At 41.1% G+C, this 23483-nt stretch overlaps 1 protein-coding gene across 4 annotated transcripts in view; it reads right to left on the reverse strand.

Annotated features, from left to right (window-relative positions):
- Pik3c3 (phosphatidylinositol 3-kinase catalytic subunit type 3) overlaps positions 1 to 23483 on the reverse strand; it is a 98464-nt gene that overhangs the window by 39102 nt on the left and 35879 nt on the right. For all 4 annotated transcript variants that reach the window (XR_001872431.2, XR_003849437.1, XM_008832489.3 and 1 more), the window contains exons 7-15: positions 21274 to 21345; positions 20269 to 20373; positions 19599 to 19691; positions 16674 to 16859; positions 11901 to 12055; positions 11418 to 11508; positions 6553 to 6620; positions 2299 to 2404; positions 670 to 786 (exon numbers count right to left, since the gene is read on the reverse strand). Coding sequence is in view for 2 of the 4 variants with exons in the window: in XM_008832489.3 (XP_008830711.1) it covers positions 670 to 786; positions 2299 to 2404; positions 6553 to 6620; positions 11418 to 11508; positions 11901 to 12055; positions 16674 to 16859; positions 19599 to 19691; positions 20269 to 20373; positions 21274 to 21345 (993 nt within the window). In the remaining 2 variants the exon portion in view is untranslated. The remainder of the gene's footprint in view (positions 1 to 669; positions 787 to 2298; positions 2405 to 6552; positions 6621 to 11417; positions 11509 to 11900; positions 12056 to 16673; positions 16860 to 19598; positions 19692 to 20268; positions 20374 to 21273; positions 21346 to 23483) is intronic.

The raw sequence follows: 23483 nt of genomic DNA on the forward strand, positions 1-23483 counted from the left end.
TACTAATTGGAAGCTTCATATTTAAGAGAGAGAGTGGTGGTGAGACAGAGCAAATACAAAGGCCTTTTGGCAAGCTAACTCTCGCCTGTTTTCTCAGAATTCTACTCGACATGACTCTAGTTCCTTTCCATGAGACTACCTTAGGGTCTAAACAGCTAAGATTCTAAGATGAACTAGGTAGTAAAACATTGCAGATAAAACTGTGGCTTCATAATACCCAGGTATAAAGAGCTTCAACACTTACTAGTCTTGTGACAATGGATTAACCAATCACTTAACTCCTTTGTTTCCAGTTCCTCACTGGATAATAGCTCTACCTTACATTGATACATGTAAACCTATAAATCAGATCCCATTAATAATCATTGCTTTTGGGTCCCTATAACCGTAATTAGCCAATGAGAAGTTCATGTAAAGCCAGGCATGGTGGCGCATGTCTGTGAACTCCAGCACTCAGAAGCTGAGGCAGGAGGATGAATTCAAAGCTCACCTGGGCTACACAGCAATGACAAGGTCAAGCCATGTTGTATAGTAAGAAACTGTCTCAAAATACAAACAAAAGACAGTCGTGTAATATATCAACCCAACAAAACGATGGTCAAAACTTAGGATTTTAAGATGCCCAAACCACTGCTAGCCACAAACAGAGAGCAAACCCTGTGGGCTTACCTTCTTCTTACGGTTCCCACTTTCCCTCTGGACCGCTTTCATCAGATGCACCAGCCGATCTACGAAAGTCTGCTGTGCAGCCAGCAGGGAGCGCATGACTCTGACTGACTTGTCACCCTGGGGGAGAACAGACAGGAACATCAGCTCTTCATTCACAGCACACGGACCTCTTCTACTCTTCTAAAGCTATAAGCTTCAAAACAAAGTGCGGCTGAGAAAGGTGAGTGATACTGACTGAGGGGATGAGGGGCCTGCTGTCTTAAGGAAGCAGCACAACCTGCTCATAGTTGAAAATTACCTGGGTCTCAGCAAACACTTGTCTATCCAAACATAAATAACCACGGGGCAAGACAGAATTCATTTGCCCTAAAATGCTTCATTCACCGAGTCAATAAAGATGCCTAGTTCAAAGCTTTAAAAAACCTATCCAAAAAAAGGGGAATCCCAAATGCACCATTAACAAACACACTGCTAAGCAAAGTGTTCTAAGAAACAGAAACCACTACAAAGTGATTAACAAAACATTACATGATACATTTTCTCAACTTTTCTTCCCAATTACCCCAGAGGGCAGATGAGGAAATACTATCATCTCATCTAAAACACAAGAGGACTTCAGCCCAGGCAGCATGCCGGGTGTGGTGGGTGACAAAGGCTGTGACGTGAACTTAGCAGAGGACCTAAGTCTCATCTGTGAGTCCTGCACTGCATTCTGAGAACACGCAAGCTTCGCCTCAGCGTTCAGTATGATGTAGCTTAACTTCATAAGAACTTGAAACAGGAAACAGTAGACGAAGTAAAAAGATCTATGATTACTGAGTGCATCTTTCTTTTCCCCTTCCCTGCTGCTGGCCTCCACACTGCTTACAATAAGAAAAAAGCAGAAAATGGCCTTGTAAACTGTTGAAGCAAACGCTTAAATCACATAAAAGACCTGCGGAAGAACCACTGCAGATTTCTGGGCCTGGACCGAGTCTAGCTGGGGGTGTGGGTGGGGGTGTAGTTACTCATTGTTTAGTCCATGTATAGATTTTTAAAAAAATATTTTATTGATTATTTTTATGTGTATGTGTGTGAGTATACTGCCTGCATGTGTATGTGTACCCATGTCGTGCAATGCCCGTGGAGGTCAGAAGAAGGTACTGGATCCCTGGAACTAGAGTTACAGACAGTTGTTAGCTGTCATGTGGGTACTGGGAATTGACACCGGGTCCTCTGCAAGAGCAGTCAAGCGCTCTTAACCACTGAGCGATGTCTCCAGCCCCCATGTACAGACTTTATAAAAAGCAACAACCTGCTGCAAAGGGTCAGTTTTCATTCCAGCTATTCACTGCTAAAAGAGCAAGTTCCAGTAATTTATTTCTGAACACTCTGAATTTCAAATAATTTTTATGTACCACAAGTACTGATCTTTTTATGCTTTGTTTCATTTTTTGAGACAGGGTCTCTCTCTCCCTGTGACCCCAGCTGGCCTAACTTGCTACTATGGAGACCGGCCCGTCTCTGCCTTCTGAGTGCTGGGATTGAATGCATGCCATGTCCAGTGATCTGCTTTTTACTTTTTCTCAGCTCATAGACTTATATAAGGAAAGGCACTGGCCGGCCCAGCTACATCTCCTAAGTGCTGACCTTCAGCAGTGCTTGGCTGAACCGCCTCATGACATTCAGGTACATCTCATGTGTCTTCGGATCTCTCTGCTGCGTGTCCTGATCTTCACACTCCACTATCACGTACCTTTAAAACAGGTTTAGGGTGCTCTCATGAGAAAGGAACTTCAGACCATCTTGTGAACTATTAATATCTTTTCATTAAAACAGACTACTGTACATTTACAACAGTGAAACAGGAGTCATGGAACATGTCATCCCCATTCCATTAAAAGCGAGACTAAGCAGCAAAACTGGCAATCACCAACCAGTGATCAACAAGGTAATGCCAATTTGTCCTCAGGTTCCCTAAGTGATGCACATAAACACACATTTTATGACGTTCTTAGAGAATGAATGCCCTCTATCATCACTGAGGCTCACATATCCACCAAATAACCAAGCAACAGAAACTATGATTTCCCCACAAACTCTGGTAACAGAGAAGGCATGAAATTCACTGCAGCCACCTTTCTCATCAGCAGGTTGATGACTAAAACTTTTAAATTGAGTTTCTCCTCTATAATCCAATTTCCTTATTTCTCAAAATCAAACATAAAATCTTCAACTTTTCTCCTATGAAAGCTGTTTTAGCGTTAACAAAATTGTTCTTTTTTAAACCTAAATTCTTTTTAAAAAATTTTATTTATTATTTTTATTTTATGTGTATGCAGGTATTGCCTGCATGTAGGTAAGTGCACCCTATGTCGTGCAGTGCCTGCGGAGAAAAGAAGAGGCTGTCGGATTCCCTGGAACTGGAGTTATGGAAAGTTGTTAGCTGCCATGTGGGTCTTCTTCAAGAAAAGCCAGTGTTCTAACCACTGAGCCATCTCTTCAGCAGCCCCAAACCTAAATTCTTTGTACAATTATAAAAGTTGTGTGTGTGTGTGAAATTTATGCTGTAAAGAAAAAAAATCATCTAAAATAAAAGTTTGTATCATTGCCACAGATGAAGAAAAGTTTAGACCAAGACTAAAAGACCTACAGTTGAATCACTTTGGGATTCTCTGTTCACACCTATAAACTATAGACTCTACGAAGCCCTGCACAGTATTTCCTGGAGAGCCGCCATCTCAAGGGAGACTGGTGACATGCTGTCCAGGCACTCACCATGAGGTAACGGCAGTACGGTCCCAGCCTGACAATTTCATTTTGTGGAGCAAATAACTTTCATTACCTTGAAAGGTCTTAAGAGTTATAGAAAACATGCCACAACATGCGAAGTTTACTTTCAAGTTCAACACACTGCAATGACTATAAAAATCCAAACCTGCAAGGACTTATAGATTCTAATGCCAATATCTTTATAGACTGGAAACACAGCACCCATCGGTGGACTTAAAGGTTGACACTCTTCATTTTGAAAGGAGTGCATAGCTCCCGACTCCCAAGGTCTTAGCTACAGGAGGAACTCCTGCTTAAATCACTGGAAAGGGAACCATAACAAGAGAATCCCAAAGTGTTCAGAAGAAAACATTAGAGTCAGTTAAATTTTAATTTACATGCACTACCTACAAAAGAGTGAGCTCAGGGAGAGGCGGTAACATTCTCACACCTGACTCAGGCTCAGACAATGATCATTTTAAGAAAACTAGAAATTATTTTTCAAATTACTATCCTACACACAGAAGCAATGTCCACCAAAGCCAGGTCCCTATCAATAGCTTTTCTCCTCACTGAGTATTTCTAAATACGTAAGATGCAGACTATAAATGTAGAAAGAGCAATAGCACCTCTGAGACCGAACGGACAAAGCACAAGCTACTGCTTCAACAAATCAAGAGACAGAACATTCCACATAATGGAATCTGAATCATTGAATGCTCTTAAGACTGGGAATGCAGGGCTGCCCTTTGTTTATTCTGTCTCCAGCCATACCTTTAATGCCCCGATCTCAGAGCTAAACAAGGTTGGCCTAATTAGCACCTAGATGAGAGAATAAAAGGTACTCTAAACAGGAACACCTGCCTTACTAGACACGTCCTCTATCAGCTTCTTCCTAGCAAGCTGCTTTGGGAACACTTGACATTCTAAAGGCACTGAGACTGTATCAAAATTAATTCAGGGGCTGGAGTGATGGCTCAGAAGTTAAGAGCACATTCTGCTCGTCCAAAGGACCTGAGTTCAATTCCCAGCATTCACATCTGGCAGCTCACAACTTTCTGTAATTCCAGCTCCAGGGGATTGGTCTCCAAAAGGCACCTGTACTCATGTGTACACAATACACACGTGCACGTGCGTGTGCACATGCACGCGCGCGCACACACACACACACACACAAAGATAAATCTTAAAATAAAACTGACTTCAAATTTTACACTGAAAAGTCAAATCTAAACAATATATAAGTTAAAAACACATCATCACTAAACACACTTGTGATTCTTTTATTAGAATTAAGATTATAAATGTGAGCCAGAGAAAACTTTTCCACGAATATTTCAAAGAAATGGAAATACTAGGTAACTGAAAAAAGAAAACAACGAAAGTCTATAAAACCTTAATTTTCAAATACCTAGGAAACTTAGAAGTACTTACTCAAAAACTCAACAACATGCCCTATACAATTTCACTCTGTTCTTTTTAAAATATTGACTTAGATTTTCATAAGGAAATATTTTACTAGAATACTAAAGAACAGACACATTTAAGGATGTAGAAAGAAATACAAAAAAATATTAGGAAACAGCAGGTTACATTAAATGAAATAACAATTGGACAGTATGAGAATTTTTAAGTAAACTTTTCGAAGGAAAAATGATGATTAAAATTAGCCAAAACATTCTGTTTGTTTCAAGGGCACACTAAAATTGAAGGTGAGGGAAATGTGTTTTTATGACTATACATTCAACTGTTAAAGTAGATGCATGCAACTGCTTTTCTTCCCAGTAGTGTGTACCTACCAGGTGAGGGGAATATATCACAGGATCTAAAAGGGGGTGGGGAGGATGACTGATTTAGTCAAAATTGTTGATCTTGGCTTTTCTGTGTTGGAGGGAAAACCATAAGGACTTAAGACAAATGCTGTGCATGCAGATGTAGGTACTTGTGCTTTCTACCCAAGTGTTCTGCTCTCATTACTTCTTGGTGAGAGGGGCCCTGAGCATTATCTTCGGAGAGTGAACTTAAGCTGGTTCAACCCAGAAAACAGTTTCTCAAACACCAGTCTAAATGAAACAAGATAGTATTTTAATTTCTTCAAAAAGAGCAAAATGTCATGACTATTGAAAAGAAAGGAGCTTTCAGAATAGACACACTATTAAGCTAAGACTATAAATTTAGTATAAGAGTAAATCAGAAACCATTTCTACAGTTAAAAACCCTAAGTATGCCAAAAAGTTTAAAAAGTAATGCTTAGGTTGAAGTATGTGTAATTCAAAGAGAGCTTCTAGGTAGGGTCCATCCAATAAATGATCCCTTAGTTTTCTCTGCAGCAGTGGACAGGACTCATTTGTCAAAACTTAATCCCAGTGATTTCTTTCACTGATTCAATGTACTTATCAATATGGCTTCTGCCTTTCTGTACCTGGGGCAGGCAATGGAACTGTGCTTTACACTGTGGCAATGGCCTCCTGTGCCTGTGTTTTATTCTGTGTTCATGTAGAGCAGCAGTTACCCTTGCCTTATTTAACTACATAGAGAGAGTGAAAAGGTCCCCAGGAAGCCTCTGAAAACAGCAAAGCTGTAGATGAAAGGACCCAGACAGCCCTACCAAGTGGTTTCAGCATGCCCCTGGCTCGGCTTCTTCATCTTTAAAGTAATTTTTGTTTTTCTGGGGATTTTTGGCCTTCCTGAGATAGGGTCTCCCTATAACCCTGGCTGGCCTGGAACTCACAGTGCAGACTGGGATGACTTTGATCTCACTGAGATCCAAGGGTTTCTGTAGCCACAGTGCTAGGATTAAAACTGCACACCACACCTAGCCTGGGAGACAGCAACTTTTAATTCCAGATTTCTACGTTTGGATGATTCATGTTTTGGTAAATGATGTGAAAATACATACTTGAAATATTATAAAGGTTCACATGCTACTTAAATAGAAAAAAAAACACGAGCATTTGCACGAACACAGCTGACACAGAAGCGGAGACAGAAGCCACGGCAGGCGTGTGTGACATAAACTCCGTAGCTGGGTGTGTGGTGACACTTTTCAGCTTATTTAACACTGTCTGCAGTTTACAGTATGAGAACATAGTCTTAAAGGAATGGTAAGAAAATAATGGTATTTTCACATACCAGTATAAATAATTAGCCAGTGTGGAGTTCTTGCAGGCTCTTGATATCAAGAAGGTACATAGATCTTGCTGAAAAGATTAAAAGAAATGCATTATTTATCACCACCTGCTATTAACAGAGGGGAAAGGAGAGAACCCAGGTGGCCTGTCAGTTTTCATCTAAATATCTTGAGATACAGCTCACATTGCCCCCACCCCCATGAACGCATTCCACACTACACAACAGACAACACATATGATTCCTGACCACAAGATTTGGTAGTGGAGAAAGGCAACAGGACACGATGATATAATGATCTGAACAGATCTGGAAGGGTAACAATAAGAACTAAGAGAACACGATCTAAAAGGTTCTAAGGAGGCAAAACACAATGAACATAAAAGTGAAGGAGACTGGAGAGAGGAACGAAGGGCAAGTTATGCAGTAACCGTAGGTCATGATATTGAGGATGAATTTTAATTTGAAAAGCAGTAAATACGTAAGGATCTTAACAAGAGTGTGTGATGACTTGACATTTCGTCACTACAGGAGTCTGAAAAGTATGGACCTGACATCAGTTGGTACGTCTTTACAACAGTCTAAAACGTGGAAATGGTAAGTGATGGAAGTAGAAAAGAATGTTTGGAAGCCAGGTGTGGTGGCACACACCTTTAATCCCAGAGCTCGGGAGGCAGAGGTAGGCAGATCTCTGAGTTCAAGGCCAGCCTGGTCTACACAGTGAGTTCCGGCCAGCTGCTGGGGCTACAGGGAAACCCTGTCTCAAAAAAAAAAAAAAAAAAAAAAAAAGAAATATTCCAAAATCATACTTAATAGGGATTTCAGATGAGGAGGAAACAAGATAGAACTGACAGTAATTTTCACATTTCTGGATTCAGCAAATAGGCTACTTTGTTCTATCATAGATGGAAACTTCTGATGAGGAGCTGGCTGACAGATGAGCTGGGTAACAAACTGGCTAGCTTAACATGAGCTGGCTAACAGATGAGAAGACAGAGCTGCATTTTGAAGCATTAGCTTTGAAATGCCTGTCAGATATACCATGGAGATCAAATAAGGATTTGGATACACAAATCTAAAACTCCAAGGAGAGATCTGAGCTAGCTACTTAAGTGTATGCTTACTGGTACAGCTCAGTGCAAAGTTCTGAGTCTTGAACATTACATCAGGCAGAGCAGCAGACGGTGATGAAGGGCACTGTGAAGGAACAAGACACACAGCTGAGAAGGGAAAGAGATGCAGGCTAGGGCCCAGGTCACAGGAAGACACGGCTTCTCAAGAGGGAGCTCTCACAGTTTGAGCAACCCTGTCAAAAGTCTTTAGGAAACTGGCAAATTAAGTTTTAAGCAAAAGCCAAAATGAGGAGTTAAAAGACAGGAAAGCAAGGGAGGAAAGTCAGGGTTTATAAATAACTGAGAAGCCTGATCATGACCAAGGACAGAACTAGGTGCCGTGCTGAAAGGATGGGCCAGAGAATGTCTTTTCTGAGTTGAGGTACTAATGCCTATCTGGATGGCTCTCTAAGGAAAAGCAAAAAGCTTATCTTTAGTGAGTACTGTTTCTTCTGTGTAAGAGAGAAGGAAAGAATAGGGAGGAATTTGTGTCTAGAAATCTGGTGGTGGAAACAGGTCAGTCCTCTACAGTGCTTTCTATTGCCTCCATCAATCATGGGGCAGAACTGTTGCCTAGATTGGGTGGTAAGAGTGAAGAACAAAGTAAGAAAGGTCACTGAGGAGCTGAGCTCTCAGCCCATCAGGGCAGTTTGGACAGGGGGCACCCCAAGCCGTAACTAAGGATTAGGGGATGTGAATTTATAGTGACACTAATACACTATGTGTTTTTCCTTAGCAATATTCAGGTATAGAGAAATTATGTAGCTAATTAACTCATCAAGAGCTGAGATCTTGCCAGGATAAATGAAGATACTCATAAATGAATGACCATAATGAGGAGGAGGATGTAGAAACCATGCTCAAAGGAAAGCAAATACTGGAGGAGCTGACAGAGAAACAGAAACCAGGGGTCAGAGTGTCCATCAATACAGCCGAGGGCCCTAGAAACGCGTGTACGTAGGAGAATGAGCGGTCCACAAGGCAGGTGTGGCGAGGTTCTCAGTGGTGCTACGAATTGTGTCTGTAGTTTTAGGGACTTTCTTTGTTTTCACATTGCTGGGGATAGAAGCCAGGGCTTAGGAAAAGCTAAGTCTATTACCACTGAGCTATATCCCCAGCCCCTAGAGAATGCAACATGAATCCAATGAAGGAACATCTCAAGTAGAAAGCCATACTGTAAAGTGGACAAGTCAAAAGGCAAAATTTAGGTTTAAGGATTACCTTCCCACTATGAGATAAGTACCTCGTTTCAAAACGATGTAAGTATTTAACATGCTTCATGTGAGCCTAAGATAAAAAATCATGTGTATATATATATACATTATAATAGAATTTGATAAGATTACATGGAATTCACAAAAACTCAATAAAATATTTAAAAAATAAATAAAAACAAAGGTAAAAAATCATATAAAGTGCAGGTACAAGAGGTGACAAGAGCTGTTCAGAGGCAGAATGCAGAAATCAGTCACCAATACAGATGACAGGCAGTGATGAAAGTATGTGTGTGCACTGTTTGGGAAGAGGGATTTGGAGGAGAATGACAGTACGAAAACTTAAAGTTAGGAACAAGTTAAAATATCTAAGTTAACCAGGAAAAGATATATAAACACAGCATGATCTATAAACCAGGGGTAGAGCAGAGGGGAGGAAGAAGGATTTAGCCAAAGCTGACAGGAAAATTATATATATATGATATATATAACTTCATATTTATATAGATTCTATGTACATGAAAGACAAGGAAATACTATATAAAAAGATAAAATAACCCAAATACAGCAACATTCACCATAAAAACAAGTGGAGTAAAAGTTCCAGCTAAGCCAGAATGTGAGCAGGATTTAAGATAGAGACTTAGCAGCTCTCTGGTATTTTCAAGAGCCAAGCCTGAAATGCAAGGCTATAAAACATGATTTACTTAATAAAGGAGCTTCATAATATGTCAAGGATTATACTGTACAGGAATGGAGAGAAAAGACCGCTTGCCTTGTTCCTGATTTCAATGGGAATGCTTAAGAGGTTTTCTGTTTAGTATGATGTTGGCTGTGGGTTTGATGCACATTGCCTTTATTACACTGAGATACATCCTCTGTGCCCCTAAATTTTCCATGGCTTTTATGATGAAGGGAAGTTGGATTTTGTCAAAGGTCTTTCCTGTATCTAATGAGATGATCACAGGGTTTCTGTGCTTGAGCCTGTTTATATGGTGGATTACATTTTACTGCTTTACATATGTTGAGCCAAACCTCTGACTTGACCATACCTCTGACTTGACCATGGTAGATGAGGTATTCTTGCATTTAGTTTGCAAGTATTTTATTGAGAATTTGTGTTTATGTTCATGACAGAGACTGGCCCATAATTTTCTATTTTTTGTTAGGTCTTTGCCTGGTTTTGGTATCAGAATAATACCGGCTTCACAGAATAAATTTGGAAGTGTTCATTCCTTTTGGAAGTGTTCATTCTGACATTCTCAAAATACATTGTATGACATTCTCAAATTAAGTATTAAAAATAGACTATTACCAAATAGAGAAAACTCATGATTACCACATCCTACAGGGGACTTTCACACTGATAGTTTTAATTGTCAACTCAACATGAGCTAGAACTGTGGGAAGAGACTCAATGAAGAATTTTCTTTCTTTTTTCCTTTATTTTTATTTTAGAGTGTACTGGCCTGCATGTGTGTAAGTCTACACATGTTGTGCAGAACCTTCATAGGACAGAAGAGGGTGCCAGATGTTCTCAACTGGAGTTATGGACAGTTGTTAGCCGCCATGTGGGTGCTGGGATTTGAACCCAGGTCTTCGCAAGAACAACTAGTGCTCTTAACTACTGAGCCATCTCTCTAGTCCCAGAGGGATTTTCTTTTCTTTTTTTAACATTAATTTATTGTTGTGTGTGTGTGTGTGTGTGTGTGTGTGCACGTGCGTGCGTGTGTGTGTTGTGGGAGGGGTAGCTATGCCATGGTCTAAATGTGGAGGTCACAGGACAACTGTTGGGAGTCTGTTTCCTCCTTCCACCAAGTGGATTCCAAGGCTAGAACTCAGTCTTCAGGTTTACCTGCTGAGCTATCTCAATGACCCATCGAGGAGGGATTTTCTAGATCAGGTTGGCCTGTGGGCAAGTCTGAAGGGGATTATCTTTATTACACTGATTGAGATGGGAAAACCCACCCCACCCTGGGTAGTGCCCTTCCCTAGGCAGGGGTCCCGAACTGTACAGAGTGGAGAGAGCAAGCAGCTTGCACAAGCACGCAGATTAGCTCGCTGCGCTCTGCTGCTGTGACACTTCTGACCCCTGGTCACTGTCTTTCCCCGTCAGTCTCCAGTATTTGCTTTTCCTCTGAAGGTAGTTTTCAGCATCTTCTTCATCATTAAGGTCATTCATTTATGAATATCTTCATTTCTCTTTAGAGTCATACATTGATGCAATGTAATCAGCAATTCTGACAATTGCAAGAATGCTAAGTATATTAAAATGATATTCTGAGTGTCCCTAATAAAGTATTCAAGCTTAGTTTATTTTCATGTTACATATAAACCCACTTATACGCCCAGAGCACCAATAAACTGAGCTGAGCATTATTTGGCACATTAAATGATGGGAAAAGAATAAATATGCATCATAAAGCAAGTTAACGAAAATATTATGGTTAGTTTATTAATCAAATCGAGGTTTTAAAGAACAACATAAATGTTGATTTGGCAGGGTTTCTTTCATCGTAATCTTGGAAAGCTTTTTACTCACCTCTAGATTTTCTCCATCTGAAACTTCTTTTGTCTTCGGCGCAGGAGGAGGAGAAGACACTGGAGGAAGAGGGCTGGTTATAATTTGGGAGCTGAAAAATAAGAAAAATTACAGATTAAATACCCTGCCTCGTTATTTAATCTTCAAACTACCCTTAAGGACTGGTTGCTACTGCTATTCTGATTTTTGAGATGAGAAAGTAGAGCTACATACAAGAACATGTGATGTACTAAGTCTGCATACCCAGGGAGATGACTTTAGATTGAACTTTGATATTCTGACTCAGCAGAGTGCAAAACAGTGCTCGCTAATAATCTGTGCATGTTCATGAGTTTACACAGTGAGTATTTATACTAAATTCAGAATCAAAACTAGAAGAGCAAAGGTCTAGTTGGTGTCTGGGGAGAAAGGAAAGAAGACAACCTGAGAACAAGGAGGTAACACAAGCATCACATCCCAATACCGTCCCCGAGATATGTATACCTATCTACTTCTGCAGAACTGATTCCAGAATTTGACAGGCTCTCTGACCCTGAACCTTGACTCTCCTTCTTGGTCGGTTCCAATCCATTCTTTATGTCATCAAAATTTTCATATTTCAGGGCCTGGACCAGCTGGAGCAAGTACATCAACAAATCCTAGAAAAAGAAATGAAAAAGCAGCTCAAAAGCAAGTGATAGAGAAACATTTAATTCTGTAAGTCACGCCAGCACTATGACTTTTACCTACATCTTTTCAGTATGTTGCCTTGGGAATGTTACTAAGTGACCTAAGTGCCAGGTGCTTCCTATTGTCCTTATGTAAATGAGCAGGACAGTACAGAAGGCAGAAACAGCAGGATTATTTTAAAAAGCTAATAGGAGAAAGTGACTGTTAAGAACCCAGCACAGAGTGACAGCCAATGGAGAATTATTTAAAGCATGGGTACTGGGGTTGTAGATAGGGCTCAGCAGTTAAGAGCACTTGCTGCTCTTGCAGAGGACCCGGGTTTGGTTCCCAGCACCCACAGAGTGGCTAGCAACTGTCTATAACTCCAGTCCAGAGGATATGATGCTATCTTCTGGCCTCCATGGGCAGTGCATGCATGGGTACACTTAGATACATGCAGGCAAAACACTTAAATTAACAATATAAAATTAATTTAAATAATTAAAGTAGGGGTCTGTAGGTCAAGCATAGTGGTACAAACCTTTAATCCCTAAACTTGGGAAGCAAAGCCAGGTGGCTCTCTGAGCTCAAGGTCAGCCTGGTCTACATAGCAAGTTCCAGGCTAGCCAGGACTACACAGTGAGATTGTCTCAAAAACAAAACAAAACAAAAAAAGGGGCTGGAGAGATGGCTCAGCAGTTAAGAGCAATGGTTGTACTTACAGAGGACCCAGGTTCAGTTCCCAGCACCCACATGGTGGATGACAAGCGTCTCTAACTCCAATTCTAGGGGAACGCCTTCTTCTGACCTCCAAGGACATTGCACGACACAGGTGCACTTACATACAAGCAGGCAATGCACTCATACACATAAAATAAAAATAATAAAATATTAAAACAAGACAGAAACAAAAGTAGGGCATCTGAACAGCAAAAATAAGTGAAGTGGGAAACAAGGTAGGGCTGGGATGGCTCAGACAAGGAACTGAAGAAGGGCCTGCATAAGCAGACCAGACACACATTCCATGCCGGAAACGACTAGACAATAAACTTCAAGTTTTCAAAACATTCCTGTTTCAGGATGTTTTCTGGTCAGAAATTTAAAAAACATGTTCTTGCCGGGGGTGGGGGGTGGGGTGGTGGCGCACGCCTTTAGTCCCAGCACTTGGGAGGCAGAGGCAGGAGGAGCTCTGTGAGGTTAAGGCCAGCCTGGTCTACGAAGTGAGTTCCAGGCCAGCTGGGGCTACGGGGAAACCCTGTCTCAAAAACACACAAACAAACAAAAAACAAAAACAAAAAATTTTTCTTCTTTTTTTACTTGAAAGCCAGAGTTTAGAGAACCTAGAGCCCTTCTTGATTTTTTTTTGATATTTGTGTTTATTCTTTCAAAATTCTGTACATTAAATAATGCATTTTGACCATATTCACTCCACACGGCTCCCTCAAACGCCTCCTGGACCCCTCCATGAGTCCTCCCAACTTCATGTCCTTTTCTTTCTCCCTCTTCTGAGCCTTCTCTCAATGTGGGAAGGCTCTTAAGTTTAATGTCTGTAGTGGGAGCACTGTCCCGTAAAGCGCTAAATGTCATTATGCAGTTACATGTTCTCTACTACTATTATTAAGGAAATGCTAATAAACTCAATTTTAAAAAATAAAAGGTGAAAGAGATGTACTCTTGCTCTGGAGTGTGTCACTGAATATGTTAAAGCTGTAATGAAATGCTTCTTCTAATCATGTGGTTATTAAAAATTTTTTAAAAGTTGAAGAAACTCACTAAATAAAAGAAACTTAAAAAGTATACCCATGATCTTCTAAGCCCATAAAATTCATGATTTGATAATTTTGAGACTTTTAGACTGCCAGTTCAACTTGAAATCTCACCAATAAGTCTACAAACCAGGACAAACCTCCCAGAAAGATCCCACAGCCTCCCTTTGCTTTCCTATTTATACACCTACCACACAATTATTTCCTTCTTTGTTTTTTTTTTGTCTTTTGCCCTATTTTATAAGCCCCAAGGACAGTGGTACTTGCTAGCAACATGTTTTCTCTTCTTACCTAACACATTAGAGTTCTTTTTCTTTTCATAAATTTTATCAAAATAGCAACATGCTAAGCTTTTTTATTGTTTGGCAAATACAAAGATTGATACACAATATTTCATCATAATTATAAATTTAAAAAATGTTAACTGGCATCTGGGCATGGTGGCACACGCCTGTAATCTCAGTAATCAGGAGGCTGAGGCTGGAGGATTGCTGAGTTTGACTGCCAGCTGAGGCTGCAGTGTGAGACCCCATCTCAAACAACAGAAAGTTACCTGGTTTATCAAGTACTTGAATATGCCAATTTTGGTGACAGGGAGGTCAAGTCACTAAGACTAAGAGTGCAGTGGCTCAAGACCTGTTTGGTAGACAGGTGACCAGAGGCTCCATCCCCAGCACCACACACAAACACACACACATACACACACACACACACACACACACGCATGCGCGCACGTACACGTGCATACACTCACACACACAGGCTGCAGACTTCATCCCCAGTAACACACACTCTCTCTCTCTCTCTCTCTCTCTCTCTGTAGGCTCCATCCCCAGTACCACCCCCCATGCACATAGGCTTCAGTCTCCATCCCCAGTAACACACACACACACACAAACACACACACACACACGCACGCACGCACACACACATGCACACAGACTGCAGGTTCGCTCCATCCCCAGCACCACACACATAAGTGACTGTCTCTGAGCACATCTATTCTGTTGTTTCTAAAAGGCATTTTTGTAACTGGAACAATAAACATCTGGTTTTCTACTCAAATAGTTGAGATTTATGGCATAAATCACAGTAATTGCATACTGTTCAGAGGAAAACACTCCATTCCCTAACCTGGACTATTAGCGTGACACGCCCTTCTCTAGGGATTACTTCACTTCACTGCCAGCCTCTCTGCTAAATGTGACACTTGTGGGTTTTCCCAACTATGGACAAGACTTAGCAAAAATCAAAAGGATTCCCCAAGAAGGGGAAATTCAGAAAAGTTTCCTCTTTGAGTCAGTCCTCCTCATCTGATTGGTGGGTCATCTGGTATTCCTCATTGAAACTACACTTTGTTTCATTTGTATGAAAATCAAATAACATCAATTAAGTAAAGAACCTGCTTTCTCACATACAGTCACATCCTGGAAAATATAAAAATTTTCCAGCAGAAAGGGCACAAACTTTGAAGTAAAACAAAGCAAAAGAAAGAAAAAAAAAAAAAAAAAGGTTTCTGGCTAAGGCAATTACAGAAATTTCCCAGAGCCATGGTCTTTATGTGACAGTCACCTTTCTGAATAACAAGCCCATCCAAAGCTTCAGAGCTGATCCCTAGGCTCCAGGGGAACAGAAGCTCCTTGCTTGGAACCGCATCCTGAGGATTCTAGTAAAGTGCAACAGAGTAGTGCTTGATTCAGGGTTTTTGGTCACTCTAGAAAACTGTTCCTCACAAGGAAGAGGACATGAAAAGCCTGAGTCATAGTCACTTGGTCAGAAGTCAGAAGGTGACTCCAGTTCCCATTGGAGAGTGGGGAAGTGGGAGAAGACTGTGGCAGATGACCTCTGGGGACAGCTGTGGTACAGTGAGCACTCACTAGAGCAGTTCACTATGTAGACTTTGTCTTAATCAAATACATACATATGAACATCAGTATTATTCAATAAATGCTTCACTTGCTTCCCCAAAATCAAATGCCACTTCTTATTCACAATGTTTTCTTTTAGAGCATCATTGATATTAGCTGTTCCGCAGGATCAGTACCCGTCTACAGTAAGGTTTGTGAGGAGTTATTTTATACCTGGCAAGTCCTGCTGGACTAGCATAAACTATCAGGTCATGTTTGACAACACATTCACCCTATAAAATGTAAGAGCTAAGGGAAACTGATGCATCACTCTACCTCACTGGCAATGACTAAAACTCAAACTCCACAATGCTCTGTGTCACTCAGTATTCCTCCATCCCTGGTGGCCTCATATGCATATGGATATTCATCAGAAAGTTTGCAGTTGGTCTGGCTACCCAGATAATTCAAATCCACCTTCAGAAAATTTCTACATGTACATAATTGCCAACAAGGTTTAAAGCAGGGCTTTGACGGAGAGTAAGATGCCCATGTACCTCTGTGTTCAAAGGTTTTGCGGTTCTGCGAAGATACAATTAAACACTGATGGGGGGATCCAAGTTTCTCCCCAGTTGGTGCTGCATTAAAGTATTTTTCACTAGAATTCTTTCCTCCACAGACCAACACAAGCTCTGCTGCCAGGAAGAAAGCCTGGGAGAGCGCATCCAGTCACATGACAACCGGGGAGAGTTTTCATCTCACAGGGGTCCTTGGAGAAATATTTTAATTTTACTTCTGAAAACATGACTAACATATCTGCTTTCCTGAAAAATATCTCTCTCTCTCTCTCTCTCTCTCTCTCTCTCACACACACACACACACACACACACACAAACCCACATGTAAGGGTCTATACTTTGTGCCTAGCTTTAAACTAGATTCACTTTAAATGTACTTGGTCAGACAGTCAAGAAGGACTAATGGACATAATATACCTCGTCATCGGCCTGCCGTAAGCGGGCCACAGCATAGCGCCTCACTGTTGGGTTGGTGTAATGAGAGGACAGCAGCTCCAAAGAATCCTCCACATCCATTGGCTTCCACTTTCCCAGAAGCTCTAAGGCCTGTTTGGCCTCCTGGGGTAGATCCCAATTGACACACTTCAAGAACTTTGTCAGAGCCTAGAATCAGAAAAGGTTTTCCAACTATAAATCACATACCACTGCCAGATGAAAGGCAATGACCAGGCAGAGGTCTGCTTGGTCTTGAACGGAGAATTTGAGTGACACCACTTGAAGTTAAGACACTGTCGTACAAAAGCAGTGCAGGGCAGAAAACACGAAAAAAACGTGTTCTCTGTGACTTTACATGTCATTTTCCAAGCTAAAAAATACTGTAGAGCAGAATGAATTTAAAAAAAATTTTTTTTGCTGTTTTTAAAACATCACAGGCCTCAAGACATGGAAAGAGTTGAGGCATATCTCATGAACTCTAACATGCCTTGGAAATGAAATTAGCTTTACAGACAGTATCTACAGTGTGTCACAACACACTGCACATAAGCCTCACTCAGTCCTCTGGCTAGGGTCTGTTCCCCAGTGTTGCTAGACACTCTCACGTGACAAAACAGGAGAAGGCCGTGCAGAGAAGAAATTGTTTAAAAAGAAAAGACAATCAAAACAACAACCAAATCCCTTAAGACCCCAGCACTAAGATGCTAGGCACAGCAGAAGCAACAAGCAGCTGCCATCTGCTGAGAGCCACATCTTTCTGGAAGCTTTACTTCTTCGGCTACGCCATGCCCTGAAATTTTCACAAGGCTGTTAGTAAAGAGGACTGCCTGGCAGACATCACTCCCAGCACACGCTCATTTCTGAAAGGCACACACCTATTCTGTCTACAGACAAAATGTGGTCTCCTAGTAACACTTTCCAGTCAGAACACAAAGCCTTTCTTTCTCTTCTATCATAAATTTAGTATCCATGGATTATCTCTTAAAGAAGGGAAACTCTAAAATCCTGCTCTGTACAATAAAAGTACTTTTATTAGCAAAGTGGTTGGGTTGTCATATAAATGCCTATTTGAATAACACAAAAATTTCTGGTTTACATTACACAAAAATGAAGATTTGTGTCCATCCCCTACTTATTCTTAACTGTACTAAATTAAGAAGGAGTCTGACTATGATTAAGATGTACTGTATGAAATGCACAAAAATTTAATACAACAGCAGAAGATTCTGCACTTGGGAATGAAATACAGGACGACCCCTGGGGCTCAAGGGCCAGCCAGTCTAGCCAAATGCGTGGCTTCCAAGCTCAGTGAGAGGCCCCCATTCAAAAAATAAGGTGGACAGCTACTAGGAAGACACCTGACTTTGACCACTGGCCTTCCCATGTGCACATGCACACACTACACACCAGCATGGAGATCACCTGTTAACACCTTAACAGTTATCACCTGTGCAGTGAGTTAACTCAAGAGTCCAAAATAAGAGCCTGCTGACCACGCAGGCACTGGCCTCCTCGATCCCCCAGGTCATCATCACTCTCTCCAGCACTGTTCTCCTAAGCGCATTCCCAATAACTATCTTCCTGAGTGTCCCCTCATCCCAATTCTCATTATAGCACACAACTGAAGTCTGAAACAGTCTTGATAACCCTTTTCCCTTTCAATCATTTCAAACAGACTCTTACAAGTTCAAAAGCGGTGAGTGATCTTAGCACAAATTATTGACAGTAATTTACTCTATGGCACCTCTTCTAAAAAGAGATACAATATTTATGGTATTTATGCTATTCTAACATTAACTTCCCACTCATTACACTTAGAGACAGCTAAGCCATTTCTATTCTCTTTAAAAAAATATATATGTAATGAATAAAATACAACAACTATCTTGATGTAGCTTCTTACTGTTGGTCTGTTTCCCTCTGTGGAGAGAATGAGAATAAACTTAACCTCATACTAATGGACAGCAGCTCTTCTGACACCTGGTTTCAGTTACGATGACAAGCCCTCCTAGGTCTACAATAGCTCACACCTGGCTTCCGTCCCAAAGCAACCCACTTCCCCTCTCACAGTTCACACCCTGTCTCTCTCGGTGCCTCCATGTTGCAGCCACACTACTATCTTAGCAGTGCTTCTGATTCCTGCCTGCAAGCCTTCTGTTCATGCTGTACCAGGGACTGGCACCTCTCCCTCAAGTTGAGCTTGTCAGAACTCAGATCCTCTGGGAAGTCTGCAGCTCATGTTTGCTGCTGTCAGTTCAATGTTTTTCTAGTTGCTTTCTCTCCCTCACCGAATGTCAGTTCTTACCTCAGCTCTCTCCTGCCCATCAGTTGTCTGCCCCCTATTAAATCAACTTCCAAATTTCGATTTACAATTGAGCCTACATCTCCAAATTTCCAAACTCCTCCTCCTCCTCCTCCCCGCCCCCCACCCTCTTTTTCATGAGAAAACTCACAATGTAGATCAGGCTGGCCTGGATCTCAGAGATCTGCCTGCCTCAGCATCCTCAGCGCTGAGGCTAGAATTCTTAAGTTCTTTTAATAGTTTAAGTATTTTCTAGTCACTCAGGTATAAAGATGTAAAAACAGAAAAGAACCTGCTACGAAACCGGTGCTATGTCATTTCACCTCCGAAGGACAGCAGTCGCCCTTAGAATGTAAAAGATTCATTGCGCTACCTGCCTAATGTACAACCCAAGGCCAGAAACAACCCAATCTAACTTCAGGACTCATTCAGACAGACATGAGTCTCACTGCTACTTTGATTTCCACTGGTGTACCATGTATGTTGCTGTGTAGCATTTTTTTTACACATGATAATAGCTGTATTTCTGTGATTTGACTTTACCTAGATCATGAGTAAGAACGTCTGTAGATAAATCTGAGACATGAACTATTCAAGAAACTTACCTTTTCTTGATTAGTAAGATAATATCTAAACTTCCAAACCAGATCTTGTTCTTCATATGTAAGCTGCTTGGTTGGCGGATAACTCACAATAATCTACATCAAAGAGAAAGAGCTACATTTGTCAAACATACATTTAATATATATCTCCATTTGTTAATATTTTTATAATACAATTATTCATCAACCCAGGAGATGGTACACAGAGCCAACTAAGGCACAAATAAACTGAACACTCCATTCCAAAAAGCGTAACATTAGAATGCAGTAGGAGAAAAGTGAGCCACGCTCCATTACATGTATAATTTCAAAGCTTTGAAATTCAATTAAAAGCTAAGAAACCAAAGTTGCAATGCCCTTCACAAAAAAATACAAGTAAAACAAATCTTCCTCTGGTCAAATCATCACATAGCATTGCATAAGTTTCTCTCAAGAATGGCTCAGGGCACTGTGAAAGTATTTACTATTTTTAGCTGTCTCCACAGCGAACACATTTACTAAAAGCCTCCTAATGTTTTAAAGAAAAATCTGCAGATGTATGAAATTATAAAACACATAATTTATATAAAATTACATAATTCACCAAATCTTGGGGTACTGCATACTTAATGATAGCAGCTGCAATCCAATGTCCGTTAGTTGTTCCCATACATGCATCTGTAAATTCTCTTACATTTAGCTGATCTCTTGTAGCGGCATTGGGTTTGAGATCATGGTCAGAAGGTCCACTTCTTAAACTCCGTGCAAGCTTATGGTGCTTACTTTCAACTAAGTTCTCCTACAAATTATTTAGATACACAGAGAATGTAAACTTTACCAAAATAAAGCTTCAGTCATCAGAAATACCAAAGTCAATTCTTAAAGCCATTTTACATTTATTGCCTGATTCTGGTACCTTAATACCTTGCATATCTTAAAAATAAGGAGCAATTTCTGGTCTGAAACTAAGCTTGAGTGAGGCTCTAGTGCTGAACTAAGCACATGCCAGCCCAGCTCCCTAGATCTCGTCACAACTTACAACTTTACAGCCTCCACCAGGTAGTACCTTCACACTAACATCCACAGCACAGACCCATGACATCACTGTACCATGCCTGATGCCTCCATGCAAGGGCATGGCCGACGTTTCAGTGCACACATGTGCTGTTGACTGCTTTGCACATGGCAAATCATCAACCATATCATCTATCTGTAGGTCTACAGATATTAAAAAATAAGTATATCTGATTTTATTAAAAACAGTTCACTAAGTTTCGATTCTCAGTCCTGTTTCCTTCCCTCTGAACAGCTCTTTGCATCAGCCCTTTTATTTAGTAGCCCTGGTAGCTACAGCAATAATGTCACAACAAAGTCCATCTCCCCAAAATGTGGATCTATTGACCCTACTGATACAAGCTCATCTTCCATCTAATGACATTCCATGACCTCCTTTGATTACCGCCGTTAAGTGACTCAATTCCCTAGCTCTTTCAACAGCTCAAAGAATGTGGTTGCTGAATCCTGATTTAGTCTGGCCTTACCTTTGGGATGTCAGTGCTGCTTATAAACATCCCACTTGAACCCAATTCCATTTATATATATATATATATAACTTATCTTAATGAAAAATATATTATTTGGGTCTAAGTTTTGATCATTCTAGAAGAAAACACTTAGAAAAATGTGTATAGCAGCTTACCATAGACATCTGAGGATCAGGAACTTTCACTAACTCAAAACTTGTTAAAATTGGGGAAGATTCATCACCATCCTAGATTATAGCACAGTGTTTAAAGAACAAAAAGAAAGAAACTTTAATTAAAGAATAAGACATGATGCTATTAAATGCTGATGTATTTTAATTCTATTTTAAAAACATCATTTTCCATTTGTGCATTTTTATCTTCTTTCAATTATATATTTATTTTCTATCCCCATTACTGATAAAATGTTTTGAGGAAAATAAAATCCAACATAAATTTTTATTACAGTTTTGGAAATATGAACTCTGGAAATGAACGGTTTGTTTTTATTGTTTGTACAGGCTATTTTTCTTTTTTAAAAACTTAGTTTATTATGTCAATAGATTAAAAAAAAAGCCCCAACCTTCCAACTTAGAACAAAAAGCCAACAAGCTTCCTTAAATCATGGCACAGAGACTGGGCCACATCATCTGCAGTCACTGTGCAAATGGCCCTGGCTTTCCAGGTGTCACCAGAAGCCTCATTCAAAGACTCAGCGATGGGTGGATGTTCCTCTAGTTCAGGCACAGTCAGATACATGCAGCAGAATCAGGAGGGACAGAGCCAGAGGGCTGTGACCTCCTTCAGTAATGGAGTCATACAGAAGCTACAAGTTCCCGCAGCTGCTAACAGGCTTGTTCTCAGTCACAACACCAGAAAACACATTTATCAGCTCAACTCTGACACGTAACCTTCACCAAGGCTATCTGTCACAGAAGACAAGTGACATGGAAGTCCGCTTCCTCGAGATGTGATGCACTGGCTCAGCAACCCTTACGTTAAGTGGAAATATGACAGGGTGGGCAGAGGTATTAATTCTTATCTAAAGACAAGAAAGGGGTAAGGAACCTTTTCACAAATACTTGAAATTTTTCTGTTATTTCATCTATTATCAAAGCTGTCTTTCAAAAGATCCTTCACACAGTTTCAAATACTGCCCTAACAGAAGGTTCTGACACAGAAGTTTGTCATGAGCAGCAGTGTTGTTTTAACAGACCACACAGAGCACAAGACACAAAATGGTTCTATTCATATATACTGGTGAGGATTTCACTCACCAACAATTTCCTTTCTTTTGACTTAGTTTTTCTAATAAATAAATATACAGTGTTAAATGATCTATGTGGGGACCTAAAGGCCCCACCTTGGATGGGTCCGAAAGGAAGTTACTGGGGGCGAGGCCTGGCTTGCTTTGAAAGTCTGAAGAATACTTCCGCACTGTTGAGGAGTGCATGATCAGCACGTGACCATCCTTAAGATACACCCTTGGGGGGGGGGGGAGTTCCAGGTGCCTTTATAAGCTCTGTAACACCTGTAATAAATGAGTCCCTGCTTGACTAGACTCCCTATTGCATCTGAGTGTCCCCGGTACTGGGGCGGCGTGGGCTGGCGAACAGCATGCTTACTCATCCCCAATCACCACTGTGCCAGGGGTCGCTGGTTCGAACACCCCCCCAGCAGATCTACACTTCCATCTTTCCAGGGAAGCTCATGTACAAAAGGGTGGAGTTAAATTTTTCTCTTTCATTAAAGTAAAAAGGACAAACTATGGAAGAAAAAGTAAAGAACATTAACTTGAAGAGTGTTACCAAGTGCCAGGCACGGTGGCACACATCTTTAATCCCAGCACAACTTTAATTCTTGGGAGGCAGAGGCAGGTGGATCTCTTTGAGTTTGAGGCCAGCCTGGTCTACATAGCAAGTTCCAGGCCAGTTGAGGCTATAGGGAGACCCTGTCTCAAAAAGACAAAGTAGCTGAGTGTGCTGGATAGCTTTAGTGTCAACTTGACACACCTGGGTTGAGGGAGCCTCAACTGGGGAATTTCCTCCATTGGACTGGCCTGTGGCCATGTCTAGGGGCATCTTCTTGATGAGTGATGTGAGAGGGTCCAGCCCACTGTGGCTGGTGCCACCCCTGGGCAGGTGGGCCTGTGTTGCATAAAAAAAGCAGGCTGGACTCCTATCCTCAGGCCTCTTGGGGTAAATCTAGAGCGCAACCCTCCACGCCTTGACTCCCCAAGCCACATTCACCCTTCCATCTCCCCCACTGTTCGTTACTCCTAGTTTGGGACCTGCGCCATCCCTAGACTTGGGGCCCCAGACACCTGGGGAACCAATAATGCTTCCGGACCCTTCTCACCCAGACCAACTTAGTGCCTTTCTAGGGC

Source organism: Nannospalax galili, unplaced genomic scaffold, assembly GCF_000622305.1.
Source record: "Nannospalax galili isolate Female #2095 unplaced genomic scaffold, S.galili_v1.0 scaffold15, whole genome shotgun sequence".
Taxonomy (NCBI): Eukaryota; Metazoa; Chordata; class Mammalia; order Rodentia; family Spalacidae; genus Nannospalax; species Nannospalax galili.